Genomic DNA, 17114 nt, shown 5'->3' on the forward strand with positions numbered 1-17114 from the left:
GAAAATTCAAAGTTAATAATGCTTACACAATCTGTTTCTGGGGATATTTCTGTTTGTTTAGCATCCTTTAGAGTTCAATTTGATAGTTCTATAACTGCCTGGCCTGTAGAATTTTGTGATATACCTGTAATATACTTTATATTACAATATAAATATTACAAAAAACCTGATTTTCTTAACAACATATGCTAGAACATTATCTGTCTTTATTTGTACATGTATACCAATCATGGCCATAACTTCTGGCAAATGGGTGATTACTTAATCTGCCTTTTCTGGACTCAAAGCAGTTGCCCATTGAAAACCTGAATACTTATCAATGTTGTTGTGTACATGTTTTAGTTTTACAAATTCTACAAAATGGAACATATCCATCTTCTTGATTTTATTCCTTTGAGTACCATTTTGATTACTTCCTGCTGTTACTGGTGTTTGATTTATAAAGAGCAAGTAGGACATTCCCTTTTAATTTCTGTGACTTATTGCCATGTTATAGGAAAGTCTTTTTTTTTAAACTTTGCTATTGACATGATGTTTTTAATCAAATTCTGAGGCCTTCAGCACATTTCCAATCAATAATTGATCAATTTCTGCATTACTTTGTGCTAGATGACCTTGTATTGGATCAAATGTGTGTTATGTATATGGGGTGATTCATATTCCTGATGGTATCTTGTTACTTAATAAACAATAAAGTCAATTCTGTGTTATCTGCTATAAATTCAGTGGTTTCCATATGCAAAACAACTCTTTCTGCATGTTGTGAATCGATAAGTATGTTGAAAGGTTCCTTAAAATCCCTTAGTACCATGAAAATAGCATATAATTTTGACTTTTGAACAGAATCATAAGGACTTCGTTACACCTTAGTTAAATTTTATGATTTGTAACCAGTCTTTCCTGGTTTATTTGTATCAGTATAGAATGAAGGGGCTCCAGCTATTGGTGTGTTACAATTTGAGGGAGGGGCCAACTAGTTCTCTTTATAAGTCAAAATGTCTAGCTTTTGGGGTAGCAGTTGTTAATCTCTCCCCAAAATTTGGTACAAACTTTTTGCCACAGTTCACTTTCTTCCCATAATTTGTCAGTTTCATCATTATTAAAAGGTATTATAATGCCTTCTAATTAACAAAGTCTGAGTTTTCCTTTTCAAATTAACTCAGAGACCATTTCCACATTAGTTTTTAATTTTTTTATTCAGTTTATGTGGTAAAAAGATCCATTCTAAGATAACATCTTTCTGCTGTGTTAAAGTTCTTGAAAGGGAATGACCAGAATGCACTTAAGATGCTAATCCATATGATCCACATGTGCCTTCTGTAATTCTCTTCAGTTAAAGCCAATTCTCTCTCAGCTTCAGCTGATAATTCTCTGGGATTATTTAAGTTCTTGTCATCATCTAAGGTTCGGTTTAAATTAATCAACTCATCAGGACCTCTTCCATTAGAGTATCATAGATGAGCAATCTTTGAAAGTCATTAACAGTCTGAGTCAGTCTCTCTTAATTTGTACCTTTTGGGGTCTAATTTTTTGTAAACCTATTTTATAACCTACATAATAAATAGAATCTCCTCTTTGTACTTTTATAGGAACAATCTCTAATTCTCCAAGGCAAATTTTTCTTTACTTTTTCAAACATTCTTTCTAAAGTAACTACTTTTAAATCAGATAGTAAAATATTGTTCATGTAATGGTAAACTATAGTTGAAAAATTGCTTAGATATCATTTCAAATTGTTGACTTACAAAATATTGTCATAGGGTGGGGCTATTTAAAATTCCGTGTGGGACAATTTTCTATTGATCTCTCTTAGCAGGCTGAGAATTATTATAAGTAGTCACTGTGAAGGGATTTTTTTCTTTTTTTTTTTTGTAAGAGTATAGTGAAGAAACAACCTTTTAAATCAATAACTGTAAGAGGCCATGCTTTAGGTAATAGAGAAGACAGAGGAATGCAGACTGTAGAGAGCCCATTAGCTGAATCACCTTATTAACAGCTCTTAGATCTCTTACTATTCTCCATTTTCCAGATTTCTTTATAACAATAAATATAGTCCGAGGACTGGTTGATTCTTCAATATGCTGAGCATCTAGTTGCTCCTGTACCAGGTGCTCTAAAGCCTGCAGTTTCTAAAGGCCATTGCTTAACCCATACATGTTTGTCTGTCAACCATTTTAAAAGAAGGGCTGTACCAACAACCTAAATGATTAGTAACTGTTCTTTATAAAACCTTTTAATAGTTTCCATAGGAACATACGTTAATTTATGCTTTGGTTCTCAGATTGAGGGAATGTTAATTTGCGTATTCCATTGCTGTAACAAATCATTTCCCCACAAATTCATTACTGTGTTAGCCTCTTATGGTTTTAAAATTACCCTGTGTCCTTCTGGCCCTAGATACCTTGTGCTCTGTTTTTCCTGAGATAAAGTTCCGATCCCTAAAAATTGAACATTTACATCCTGAAGAGACCAATTTGAATGCCAAGATTCTAATGAAATTATTGTTACATCTGCACCTGTGTCTACCAGACATTCGATGACAATGTCATTTATTTGTATTTTTAATTTTGGTGTATGTTCATTTATAGAAGTTTTCCAAAATACTCACTTTGTGGTATCTCCTTATTTTTTTTTTGCCCTATCTTTGCCACACTTTACACATAATCCAGGTATTTTGAATGGATTATTTTTAGGAAAAAAATGTTTCTAGGAATGCCCTGTCTACAATACCTTTTAAAGTGATCTTGTTTGCCACAATTATAATATTTGACATTTTGATTCTTTTTTTCTCAAACCTCTAGAACTCACTTTTCCATGGATTGTCATGTTCATAAGATTCAATATTAATTGTATCTCGGATCCATTCCTCCAAAGGTGGTGACCTTGCCTTTAATGGTCTAATTATCCTTTTGCATAGAGAATTGGCATTTTTAAAATCCAAAGATTCAATTACTATTTGTCTGACTTCTGAATTTAGTATCATTCTATTTACTGCTGCAGTCAATCTTTGTAAGATATCTGTGAAGGCTTCCTTTGAACCCTGTATAACTTCCATAAAAGACTCCATTTTCCTTTTTATTTCTCCATTTCTGTTCCAAGCATTCAAAGGTACTGCATGATATAAATCCAGCATGTAGCCGTCATATACAGCTTGCCATTCTATAGTAACATAATCATCTCTAAGAACTTGATATAGGGGGATTTCCCTACCTTTAGCATTACTCCATTGTTCAATAATCTTAGCCTCTTCACTGAACCTGGTACTCCATTGTTATCGCACCAGGCTCTAAAACACCTTTAACCAATTCTATCCATTCTTCAGGTATAATTCTATTACAGACAGACCACGAGTTTAACATTTGCTTCACAAAAGGTGACTCTAAGTCATATGAAACTACGGCTTCCTTGAATCAACTTAAATCTAACATTGGCATAGGAGTCCACTTATCTGTAAAACAAAAAACCTCTACCATTTGGAAATTTTGTAAAGTTACTGGTTATATTAAGTGTGGTTGTCTGAAAACCTTAAGCTGTTCTATTCTCTTTTTAAATTATTTTTATTGAGCTATATATTTTTCTCCACTGCCTTCCTCTTCCCTCCCCTTCTACCCTCTCCCATGGTCCCCATGCTCCCAGTTTACTCAGGAGATGTTGTCCTTTTTTACTTTCCATGTACGTCTCTCTTAGGGGCCTCATTGTTGTCTAGATTCTCTAGGAATATAAATTGTAGGCTGGTTTTTCTTTGCTTTCTGTCTAAAGACACTTAGGAATGAGTACATATGATATTTGTCTTTCTGGGTCTGGGTTACCTCACTCAGTATGATGTTTTCTAGATCCATCCATTTGCCTGCAAATTTCAAGATGTCATTATTTGTTTCTGCTGTGTAGTACACCATTGTATAAATGTACCACATTTTCCTTATCTGTTCTTCGGTTGAGGGGCATTTATGTTGTTTCCAGGTTCTGGCTATGACAAACAATGCTGCTGTGAACATAGTTAAGCACATATCCGTGTGGTATGATTGAGCATTCTTTGGGTCAATATCCATAGGTGGTATTGCTGGGTCTTGAGGTAGGTTGTTTCCTAATTTTCTGAGAAATTGCCATACTGAATCCAAAGGGGCTGTACCAGCTTGCACTCCCACCAGCAATGCAAGAAAGTTCCCTTTACCCGACAACCTTTCCAGCATAAGTTGTCATTAGTGTTTTTGATCTTGGCCATTCTTAAAGATGTAAGATGGAATCTCAGAATTGTTTTGATTTGCTTTTTTCTGATGGTTAAGGATGTTGAGCATTTCCTTAAGTGTCTTTCAGCCATTTTAGATTCCTCTATTGAGAGTTTTCTGTTTTGGTCTGTACCCATTTTTTTATTGGAATTTTATTTAATGACCAATTTCTTGATTTCTTCGTATATTTTGGAGATTAGCCCTATGTCCAATGTGGAGTTGGTGAAGATATTTGCCATCTGTTGGCTGCTGTTTTGTTTTGTTGATCATGTTCATTGCTTTACAGAAGCTTCTCAGTTTCAGGAGGTCCCATTTATTAATTGTTTATCTCCCTGTCTATGCTGCTGGGGTTATATTTAGGAAGTGGTCTCCTGTGCCAGTGCGTTCAAGTCTATTTCCCACTTTCTCTTCTATGAGGTTCAGTGTGGCTGGCTTTCTCTAGAAATCTTTGATCCATTTGGACTTGACTTTTGTGCATGGTGATAGATAACGGATCTATTTTTCATTGTTCTACATGTTTATATCCAATTATGCCAGCACTATTTGTTAAATATGATTTTTTTTTCTTCTTTGTCAAAAATCAGGTATTCAAAGGTGTGTGAATTGATATCTGGATCTTCAATTCACTTCCATTGATTCTCCTGTCTATTTTTATGCCACTAGCAGGCTGTTTTCAGTACTGTAGCTCTGTAGTAGAGTTTGAAATCAGGGATTGTGATGCTTCCAGAAATTCCTTTATTGTACAGGATTGTTTTGCTCTTCTGGATTTTTTGTTTTTCCATTTTTAGTTGAGTACTGTTCTTTCAAGGTTTGTGAAGAATTTTGCTGGGATTTTGATAGGCATTGCATTGAATCTGTAGATTGCTTTTGGTAAGATTGCCATTTTTACTATTTTAATTCTACCTACCCAAGAGCATAGAGATCTGGTGTCTTCTTCAGTTTTTTTCTTCAAAGATTTAAAGTTCTTGTCATAGAGGTCTTCCACTCCTTTGATTAGAGTTACTCTAAGATATTTTATGTTATTTGTGGCTATTGTGAAGTGTGATGTTTCTCTGATGTTTTTCTTTTTCTTGAGTTAATCTTGTATTCTGCTACATTACTGAAGATGTTTGAGTTGTAGATGTTCCTTGGTATAATTTTTGGAGTCACTTATATAAACTAGCATATCATCAGCAAATAATGAGAGTTTGAGTTCTTTTCTGATTTGAATCCCCTTGATCTCCTCTTGTTGTATTTTTGCTCTAGCTACACTTTCAAGTACTATATTAAATACATATGGAGAGAGTGGACAACCTAGTCTTGTTCCTAATTTCAGTGAGATCACTTTGAGTTTCTCTCCATTTAGTTTGATACTGACTATTGGCTTGCTGTATGTTTAGATATGTTCCTTGTATCCCTGCTCTCTCCAAGACCTTTATCATGAAGGAATATTGTATTTTGTCAAAGGCATCTTAGCATCTAATGAGATGATCTTTTTCTTTTCAGTTCGTTTATATGGTGGATTACATTGACAAATTTTCATATGTTGAGCCATCCCTGCATCTCTATGATGAAACCAACTTGATTATAGTTTGATGTTAGATCATAGGATGATATTTGATTTGCCATTATTTTATTGAGTATTTTTTGCAGCAATGTTCATGAGGGAGATTGGTTTCTAATTATCTTTCTTAGTAATGTCTTTGTGTGATTTGGGTATCCTCATAAAAAGAGTTTGGCAATGTTCCTTTGAAGTGGGATAGTCTTGTGTTTATGTTGATTTCATTGGTTAATAAAGAAACTGCCTTGGCCCATTTGATAGGCCAGCCTTTAGGTGGGTGGAGTAGACAGAACAGAATGCTGGGAAGTTAGTCAGACCGCCATGCCTCTCCTCTCCTCTCAGACACAATGGAGCCAGCCGCCAGGCCAAACATGCTGAATCTTTCCCGGTAAGACACCACTTGTGGTGTTACACAGATTATTAAATATGGGTTAAAGCAAGATGTGAGAATTATCCAATAAGAGGCTGAAACTAAAGGGCCAGGCAGTGTTTAAATGAATACTATTTATGTGTTGTTATTTCAGCCGTGCGGAAGCCAGGCAGGACGAAAAGCAGGACTGCAGCCCATCACTACATTCCTTCTGTTTCTATTGTGTGGAACAATTTGAGGAGTATTGGTATTAGTTCTTTGAAAATCATGAAGAATTCTGCACTGAATCCATCTGGCAGTGGCTTTGGGGGGGGGTTGGGAGACCTTTGATGACTGTTTCTATTTTATTTTTTTTAGAAGTTATACATCTATTCAATTTGCTTGTCTGGTCTTGATTTAATTTTGTTATGTGTTTTTTTTGTCCAGAAAGTTGTCCATTTCCTTTAAGTTTTCCAATTTTGTGGAGTACAGATTTTCAAAATGTGACCTAATGATTCTCTGGATTTCATCTGTGTGTGTTGTTATATCCCCCTTTTCATTTCTGATTTTGTTAATTTGAATATTCTCTCTCTGCCTTTTGGCTAGTTTGGGTAAAGGTTTGTCTATTTTGTTGATTTTTCTCAAAGAACCAACTTTGTCTCGTTGATTCTTTGTATTGTTTTCTTTGTGTCTGTTTTGTTGATTTCAGCTCTCAATTTGATCATTTCCTGCCGTCTAGTCTTCCTGAGTGAGTTGGCTTCTTTTTCTTCTAGAGTTTTCAGGTGTTCTGTTAACTCACTACGGTGGGATTTTTTAAGCTTCTTATATAGGCATTCAGTGCTATGAACTTTCCTCTTAATACTGCTTTCATTGTGTCCCATAAATTTGGGTATGTTTTGTGGTCATTTTCATTGAATTTCAGGAAGTCTTTAATTTCTTCCTTTATTTCTTCCTTGACCCAATGGTGATTTAGGTGAGTATCGCTTAATTTTCATGTGTTTGTGGGCTTTCTGGAGTTAATGTTGCTGTTGAATTCTAATTTTAAGCCATGGTGATTTGATAAGATATATGGTGTCATTCCAATTTTTTTTTGTATCTGTTGGGGTTTGCTTTGTTACCTATTATGTGGTCAATTTTTGAGAAGGTTCCATGAGGTACTGAGTAAAAGGTATATTCTTTTACAATTGGATGGAATGTTCTATAGATGTCTGTTAAGTTGAGTTATAACATCTGTAAGTTCCCTTATTTCTCTGTTAATTTTGTTTGACAGACCCATCCAGCCCTGAGAGTGGAGTGTTGAAGTCCCCCACTATTAATGTGTGGGGTTTAGTGTGTGGATTTACGCTTTAGTAGTGCTTCTTTTACATTTAAGGATGCCCTTGCATTTGGGGCATAGATGTTCAGTATTGAGACTTCCTCTTGATGAATTATTTCCTATGACTATTGTGAAATGTCCTTCTTTGTCTCGTTTGATTGATTTTAGTTTGAAGTCTATTTTGTTAGATATTAGGATAACTACACCAACTTGTTTCTTAGGTCCATTTGATTGGAAATTTTTTTCCCAACCCTTTACTCTGAGGCAATGTCTGTCTTTGAGGTTGAGGTATGTTTCTTGTATGCAGCAGAAGGATGGATTCTGTTTTCTTATCCAGTCTGTTAGCCTGTGTCTTTTTATAGGTGAGTTGAGTCCATTCACATTGAGGGATATTAATGACTAGTGATTGCTACTTCCTGTTGTTTTAATTTTCATTGTTGGTGATGTTATTTTGTATGTGTTTTCCCTTTTTTGGAATTTGCTTCTGTGAGATTATATATGGTCTTTGTTTTTGTGATAGTAGCTAACTTCCTTGGGTTAGAGTTTTCCTTCTAGTACTTTGTGTAGGGCGAGGTTTGTACGTAGGTGTTGGTTAAATCTGGCTGTGTCGTTGAATATCTTGTTTTGTCTTTCTATGGTGATTGACAGTTTTGCTGGATATAGTAGTCCTGGCAGGCATCCATGGTCTCTTAATGTCTGCATAACACTGGACTTTCTGGCTTTCATTGTTTCCATTGAGAAGTCAGCTGTAATTCTGATAGGTCTGCCTTTATATGTTACTTGTGTTACTTGGCCTTTTTTCTTTGCAACTCTTAATAGTCTTTCTTTATTCTGTATGTTTAGTGATTTGATTGTTATGTTGTGAGGGGACTTTTTTGTTTAGTCTATTTGGTGTTCTGTAAACTTGTATGTATATCTTTAAGTTGCAAACATTTTCTTCTATGATTTTGTTGAATAGACTTCTGTGCTTTTGAGTTGTACTTCCTGTCCTTTTATCCTTATTATTCTTAGGTTTCGTCTTTTCATGGTGTCCCATATTTCCTGGATATTTTGTGTTAAGCTTTTGTTAGATTTAATGTTTTCTTTGACCAATGAGTCTATATTATATCTTCAGTGCTTGAGATTCTCTCTTCCGTCTCTTGTATTCTGCTGTTTATTGTTGCAGTTTGGGTTCCTGATTGTTTTTTTTAAATTTATTTTTAATTAAAAATTTCCACTTCCTCCCCTCCTTCCATTTCCCTCCCCCTCCTCCTACTCTCCCTCCCTCTCCAGTCCAAAGAGCAGTCAAGGTTCCCTGCCCTGTGGGATGTCCAAGGTTCTCCCCCCTCCATCCAGGTCTAGGAAGGTGAGGCATCCAAACAAACTAGGCTCCCGCAAAGCCAGTACATGCAGTAGGATCAAAACCCAGTGCCATTGTTCTTGGCTTCTCAGTCAACCCTCCTTGTCAGCCACGTTCAGAGAGTCCAGTTTGATCCCATGCTCCATCAGTCCCAGTCCAGCTGGGCTTGGTGAGCTCCGATTAGATCAGCCCCACCATCTCAGTGAGTGGGAGCACCCCTTGCGGTCCTGACATAGGAAAGGGCCAGTTCAGTCTCCCTCTCCTCAGCTGCCCAAGGATCTAGCTGGGAACATCTCCATGGACACCTGGGAACACCTCTAGAGTCAAGACTCCTGCCAACCCTAAAATGGCTCCCTTTATTAAGATATATACTTCCCTGCTTCCATATCCACCCTTCCTCCATCTCAATTGTCCCATTCCCCAAAGCTCTCCCCATCCTCCCCTTCTCACTTTTTTTCTCCCCATCTTCCGTTACCCCCACCCCCAAGTTTCCAATTTTTGCCTGGCAATCTTGTCTCCTTCCAATATCCAGGAGGATAATTATATGTTTTTCTTTGGGTTCACCTTCTTATTTAGCTTCTCCAGGATCACGTATTATAGGCTCAATGTCTGTTATTTATGGCTAGAATCCACTTATGAGTGAGTACATACCATATTCATCTTTTTGGGTCTGGGTTACCTCACTCAGGATAGTTTTCTATTTCCATCCATTTGCATGCAAAATTCAAGATGTCATTGTTTTTTACTGCTGAGTAGTACTCTAATGCGTACATATTCCACACTTTCTTTATCTATTCTTCCATTGAGGGGCTTCTAGGTTGTTTCCAGGTTCTGGCTATTACAAATAATGCTGCTATGAACATAGTTGAACAAATGCTTTTGTAGTATGATAGGGATCTCTTGGGTATATTCCCAAGAGTGATATTGCTGGATCCTGGGGTAGGTGATCCCGAATTTCCTGAGGAACTGCCACACTGATTTCCAAAGTGGTTGCACAAGTTTGCATTCCCACCAGCAATGGATGAGTGTTTCCCTTACTCCACATCCTCTCCAGCAAAAACTATCATTGGTGTTTTTGATTTTAGCCATTCTAACAGGTGTAAGATGGTATCTCAAAGTTGTTTTGATTTGCATTTCCCTGATGGCTAAGGAAGTCGAGTATGATCGTAAGTGTCTTTTGGCCATTTAGACTTCTTCTGTTAAGAATTCTCTGTTCAGATCAGTACCCCATTTTTTGGGTTAATTAGCATCTTAAAGTCTAGTTTCTTGAGTTCTTTATATATTTTAGAGATCAGAATTTTGTCTGTTGCGGGGTTGGTGAAGATCTTCTCCCAGTCAGTAGGTTGCCTTTTTGTCTTAATGACAGTGTCCTTTGCTTTACAGAAGCTTCTCAGTTTTAGGAGGTCCCGTTTATTCAATGTTGCCCTTATTGTCTGTGCAACTGGGGTTATACGTAGGAAGTGGTCTCCTGTGCCCATGTGTTGTAGACTACTTCCCACTTTCTCTTCTATCAGGTTCAGTGTGTTCAGATTGATATTAAGGTCTTTAATCCATTTGGACTTGAGTTTTGTGCATGGTGATAGATATGGATCTATTTTCATTCTTCTACAGGTTGACATCCAGTTATGCCAGCACCATTTGTTGAAGATGCTTTCTTTCTTCCATTGTATACTTTTAGCTCCTTTGTCAAAAATCAGGTGTTCATAGGTTTTTGGGTTAAAATCTGGGTCTTCTAATTCATTCCATTGGTCAACATCTCTGTTTTTGTGCCAGTACCAAGCTGTTTTCATTACTGTAGCTCTGTAATAGAGTTTGAAGTCAGGGATGGTAATGCTCCAGAAGTTCCTTTATTGTATAGGATTGTTTTGGCTATCCTGGGTTTTTTGTTTTTCCATATAAAGTTGATTATTGTTCTCTCAAGATCTATGAAGAATTTTGTTGGGATTTTTATGGAGATTGCATTAAATCTATAGATTGCTTTTGGTAAAATTGCCATTTTTACTATGTTGATCCTCCCAATCCAAGAGCAAGGGAGATCCTTCCATTTTCTGGTATCCTCTTCAATTTCTTTCTTCAAAGACTTAAAGCTCTTGTCAAATAGATCTTTCACTTCCTTGGTTAGAGTTACCCCAAGATATTTTATGCTATTAGTGGCTATTGTGAAAGGTGATGCTTCTCTGATTTCTTTCTCTGCTTCTTTATCCTTTGTGTATAGGAGGGCAACTGATTTTTTGGAGTTGATCTTGTATCCTGCCATGTTACTAAAGGTGTTTATCAGCTGTAGGAGTTCTTTGGTAGAGTTTTTGGGGTCGCTTATGTACACTATCATATCATCTGCAAATAACAAATCCCCTTGATCTCCTTATGCTGTCTTATTGCTATTGCTAGAACTTCAAGCACTATATTGAAGAGGTATGGAGAGAGTGGACAGCCTTGTCGTGCTCCTGATTTAATGGAATGGCTTTGAGTTTCTCTCCATTTAATTTAATGTTAATGTTAATATACTTGCTGCATATTGCTTTTATTATATTTAGGAATGACCCTTGTATCCCTAATCTCTCCAAGACCTTTATCATAAAGGGGTGTTGAATTTTGTCAAATGCTTTTTCAGCATCTAATGAAATGATCTGATCGTTTTCTTATAATTTCTGTGTTTATAATTCCCTCTGCCTGCTTTTTCTTTATTGTCTCTATTTTAGTTTTCAAGTTTTGAACTATTTCTTTCATCTGTTTGTTTTTTCTTGTTTTTCTTTAAGGGATTTGTTGATTTCTTCCAATTTTTTATTTGTCTTTTCCTCCATTTCTTTGAGGGAATTTTTCATTTCCTCTTTAAGGACCTCAAACATTCTCTTGAAGTTATTTTTTGGTCAATTTCTTCTGCTTTATATTTGGGTGTTCAGGTCTTCCTGTTATAGGGTCACTAGTTTTTACTGGTGCTGTGTTGCTCTTTGTGTTGTTGCATGTATTCTTACTTTGTCTACCCATGTTCTCCTTGATTGCTATAGTTGCGGCTATGTCTCTAGTAATCAGTCCTTCAGGTGCCAGTGGATCCAAGGCTTAGATGGTTGCTCCTTGTGGTGCAGTCATGGCCATGGTTCCACTCACCCTGGAGGTCACTTGGTGTTGGCAGAGGCTGCTCAGTATTCTCAGGGGTCACTTTGTAATCCTGAGAGTTGTTAGGGCCTGCTCCCATGGAAGTTGATTGCTTGGGTATGCTTTCTCTGAGGTTGCATTGTTGGGCCCACTCTGACAGAGGTTGCTGGTTCAGACCTACTTCAGAGGAGGTCACTGGCTTAGGCCTGCTCCTTCAGTACCTGCTCTTGTGGAAGTTGTTGCCGTTGGCCTGCTCTGGCAGAGGTCACTGGCTCAGGCCTGTTCCCACAGATGTCCCTATCTCTGGCCTGCTCTTGTGGAGGTCCCTGGCTTGGACCACATCCTGCATAGGTCTCTGGCTCCAGCCTACTCCCTCATTGGTAGCTCCCTTGTACCTGCTTCTGTGGAGGTCACTGCCTAAGGCCTTCTCTGTGGGAAATCACTGGCTCAGTCCTACTGCTGTGAGGTCGCTGTCTCAGGGCTGCTTCAGTGGATGGAGGTCACTGGCTCAGGCCTGTTTTCTCAGTTGTTATAATGCAACATTGAAATTGGTTCTCCACTAAAATCCTCTGTCTGGATTTGAATATCTCTGTTATCTGTTTTATTAGGTTTTTCTATGGCCTGTATCTTAACACTCTGATTAACCAGTTTTTTTGTTAATAAGAAAAAAATATGATAAATCTGATATTTACAGTTGACAGTACATAAACCCCATCTAAATTATCCATTTCAAACTGTCTAGCATATTATACAGAGACCCAAATCCCTCCATTGTAATGGTTTTTCCCATTTTTTCATGTGGGATAAAACTCCTCTTTTAACTAATTCCTCCCTTTAAGAATTCCCAATTGTCTTATGAAATCTACCGATGATGTTGTTGAGGCTATGAGGCCTATTGCTGCTGTGTAGCACAGTAAAAGCCTGACTGAATTTCAAGACTGCTACCTAGTTTGGCAGCAGCCTGAGAAGGGGGCTTAGGGAGAGCCCACAACCCATGGTGGAGGGAGGGAGGAAGAGAGAGAGAGAGAGAGAGAGAGAGAGAGAGAGAGAGAGAGAGAGAGAGAGAGAGAGAGAGAGAGAGAGAGAGAGAGAGAGGAGAGAGAGAGGAGAGAGAGAGAGGAGAGAGTGCAAGAGAGAGGGGGGAGGAAGGAAGAGGGAGAGCGCCAACTGTCTGAAAACTGTGCGGGTATTGTTCGGAAAAAGCACATGTGGAAGGGTCTGCCTTAAGGCAGAAGCAGTCAGTATAAGGTGGATGAGTTCTATGACGTTTCGAGCCCACGTGCTTCTAGAGTTTGGCTGGCAGTTGGAGACTGTTTCAGAGAGGCTACAAGAAGAAAATCCCAAACTTGCTCTGAGGCTTGGGGAAAAAAGAAAAGAAAGCTAAGCCGGGTGCCAGTGGCTAAAATGCCAAAGGCAAATGGCTTTTCTGTGAATTCGTACCAATTTTATCACGATTAATAAATACCCAGAGATAAATATTAGGGTTCAACCTGAAGATCAGAAAAGCAAAGCAGCCAAGCCTCTAGAGAGCTGAATCTTCAGACTGAAAAGGGCGAGTTCCTGTCTCATCCTGCCTTATATTTCTCTCTAGTACTGGGGTTAAAGGCGAGCACCACCACCACCTGGCCTCTGTGGCTAGCTAGTGTGACTTCTGGGCTAAAGGTGTGTGCCATTGCTGCCTGGCCTGTATGTCTGACCAGTGTGGCTGTTTTGTGTTCTTATCTTCAAGTGAGCTTTATTTATTAAAATAGAAATGAATTATCACTGCAAGTGGCAGAGGAAGGGAAGGCCTAGCATTTGTGCAGTGCCTCCTGCACCAGTGGTCATCATCTGAGCCAGTGGACTAAGCTGGATAGAGATTAGTTCATTGTCGCAGAGGATGCTGAGACTCCTAGAGGATGTCTGTCTTGCTCAGTAGTTATTCTATAGAGAAGTATAGGAATGAGATTGGTGTCTATGTCTGGGTGACCTCAGAGCCCACATTCTTCAAAGGGTTTGGCTAGCGAAGATAGAAGGAAATGGAAGTTGTATGCTATCCTTGATGAGTGTGTTTTCGTAGATCTCACTCTTGTTTACATCCCCAGCTCTTGGGACCTTAATCATCTTGAGAAAAGCACTGAGGTCGTTTTTATGTCATTTTGTATATTTATTGCTGTGCACTTGGTGTTGCTTTTTAAATGTAGTGATTTAACTAACTTATCCAATCCAAAAACTGCAGTAAGATCATATTCCTTTTCCTAAGATGAAATTTTTTCTTTTAATGTTTCTCACTTTGGGATACTTTACAACAGAGCCTGGGAAGTGGTTCAGCAGTTAAGAGCACTGGCTACTCTCCCAGACGACCTGAATTCCATTCTCAGCACCCACAGAGCAGCTCACATCTGTCTGTCACTCCAGTTCCATGGAATATGGTATGCTTACACAGAAATACATGCAAGCAAAACACCAATGCACATAAAAAATAAGTCTTTTTTTAAACACTACTTTATACCATAAAGACTTCTTCCTGAGATTAAGAGGCATCAATTTACAGTTAAAATCACAAAGGAAGTGATATTTAAAGAGTATATAATGTGATAAGAATCATATTGTGTTATTTGTGCTTGACTTTGAGAAAGTGGTTACCATTATTGATTCACAAGAGGAAAATTGACAAGGCACACTCAGGCAACCCAGTGAGGATGCTGGGACTTTTAATTGCTGAACTATTGTTTTGTTGACTCTATCATTTCTTACATAGTCTCATGATTGCTTGAAATTGTCCTGCTCTAAATGTCATATCAAATTGGGGGGAGAAAATTTGAAAGGATAATGTTATCCAGTGATTTAATCATAATTGCCATGTATTAATTTTCCTTTTTGCTCATTATTTGTTTTTTTTTTTCCTTCCAGAAGAAAAATTCAAAGTGGAAACAAGGACCATTGCTGTTGACTTTGCACTGGATGATATTTATGATAAAATTAAGACAGGCCTGGATGGTCTTGAAATTGGCGTTTTAGGTTTGTATTTTTGCCCATTTATGGCTCATCTTATTCATTCTTTGGTTTTTACTGTATGTTTATTTTCTCTTTTGAGGTTAGGTGTTTAGTGGTAAGATTATTACTGATCCAGTTGATCAGTAAAGGATAACTAACCTGTATATACTTGAAGCTTTGCTTGTAGATCAGTGATTTTACAGTTCGGTTATGTTTTGTTTACTTTATTTCCAGTCCTAGCCTCTCTGTATATATTAGCCACAATGAAAGGCTGGGCTTGGTAGTGACACCTGTAATCCCAGTATTCAGGAGGCAGAGGCATGCTTCTACGGTAACTGTCCTTTAAGGTGCATGATGCTGACCATTCATGGTTAAGGAGATGGAGATCTGCCAAAGTTGTTAACTCTTGTTCCCTGCAAAGCCTTTGTAGATACTGTCCACAGTCTTAATCCCATGAAATGTTAACACTGCAGAAATAATATTTTTATCTATCTTTATATACAAAATAACTCTTCCATATACACTGTGTCTTAGTTAGGGTTTCTGTTTCTATGAAGCAACCATGACCACAACTCTTAGAAAGGAAACCATTTAATTGGGGCTGACTTACAGTTTCAGAGGTTTAGTCCATTATCTTCATGGTTGTGTGCAGGCACATTGGTGCTGGAGAAGGAACTGAGAGTTCTGCATCTTGATTTGCAGACAACAGAAAGTGAACTGAGTAACATACCAGGCATAATGTGAGCATTTATGAGACCTCAAAGCCTGCCTCCACAGTGACACACTTCCTCCAAAAGGCATTACCTATTCCAAGGCTATACTTCATCATAGTGCCACTCCTTATAGGCCAAGTGCTCAAACACATGAGCCTATGGGGGCCATACACATTCAAACCTCCACATATTCCATGTTTCATCTCTTTGTGCAGGTACACTGCAGTTAAAATGCATGCTGTCAAGAGCCTTGGGTTTTGTCTAAAACAGAAAGACTGAGGCCAGCCTGTCTCTTCTGTTTTCTCTAAGTCTATTGCTGTGTTTTGTTTTACCTCAGTTGCTTGCTTTTCCTAGAGAACCAAATGATTTTGCTGATATCATGGGAGTATTGAACTGTGATATGAAAAAAAATCATCAGACAGTACTGACGGGGTAATAAGAGAGAGACCAAATATCACATTTTTTTTCATGTGTGGAATCTGTGTTTATATATGTGTGTGTGTGTACATATATGGCAATCACATGCACATACACACACATACACACATGATACTAGTTACTAGTACAGAAGGAGAACTATGAGAAAGAAGGGAACCAGTAAGGAGAGAGAAAAGGGATGGAGGGTTGTGGGGCTAAGAATGAGAAAATACATGAGATACCATGTGGGTGCATGTCTCTGTGAAAATGCACATGAAGGCCAGAGGTCAAACATGGGTGTCTCTGTTTTCTGTCCACCTTGTGTTTTAAGATGACCCATTACTGGAACCTGAAGTTTACCAATTAGGCTAGGCTGGGGCCCAGGGATACTTCTGTGCTGGAATTACAGTTAGGCACTATCATGCCTGTCTCTTTTACAGGATGCTGGGAATTGAACTTGTTTGCTTGTGGTTACAAGGCTAGCACTGACCATTCTTTCCAGTCCCTTTAGGAAGGCCTTTTTTTTATAATTTTTGTTTGTTTTTTGTTTTTTAGAGATAGGGTTTCTCTGTGTAACAGCCCTGACTATCCTGGAACATGCTTTATAGACTAAACAGATCCTGAACTCAGATCTATTTGCATCTGCCTTCTGCATGCTGGGATTAAAGGTGTGCACTACCATACCTGGCCTCCTAAATAAAGCCATTTTTAAAGTCATTTACCCAAGTATAATCCCATTAAATATTCTTGGACGTGTAGCTAACCTGGCCTCCCTAGTATATTCCATACTTATGCTTGTCCCATCTGTATAATTTATACTCCTGCCTTCCTTTCTGTAGATCTAACTAGTGAAAGATGAGTAGAAACAGAGGACTAGTGTTCATCCTTGTGTCTATCCTTTTGTAAATGCGTACATTGGGAGAGATCTTTAGAAGTTCTTCTTCCTTACCCTAGATGTGGGATTAGTTAAATACCACCAACACGAGGGAAAGTTCTGATTGTTTTTAAGCTTGCAAAAGAAGCTTAAACTTGCTTGTTAATAGAGACGCCCATGGCCCTCCCCACCTTCAGACTAGTGTTGGATGGGGAATGGTGGAGGCTATCTTAGGCAGGAAGGTGGTTGATAATCCCTAATAAAAGGTGACT

General features: G+C 38.0%; 1 protein-coding gene across 1 annotated transcript in view; it reads left to right on the forward strand.

The window, feature by feature from the left end:
- Hsd17b12 (hydroxysteroid 17-beta dehydrogenase 12) overlaps positions 1-17114 on the forward strand; it is a 160148-nt gene that overhangs the window by 93831 nt on the left and 49203 nt on the right. The window contains exon 4 of the mRNA XM_038329296.2: positions 14755-14862. Within this exon, the coding sequence (XP_038185224.1) occupies positions 14755-14862 (108 nt within the window). The remainder of the gene's footprint in view (positions 1-14754; positions 14863-17114) is intronic.

The sequence above is a fragment of the Arvicola amphibius genome, chromosome 5 (genome assembly GCF_903992535.2).
Source record: "Arvicola amphibius chromosome 5, mArvAmp1.2, whole genome shotgun sequence".
Classification (NCBI taxonomy): domain Eukaryota; kingdom Metazoa; phylum Chordata; class Mammalia; order Rodentia; family Cricetidae; genus Arvicola; species Arvicola amphibius.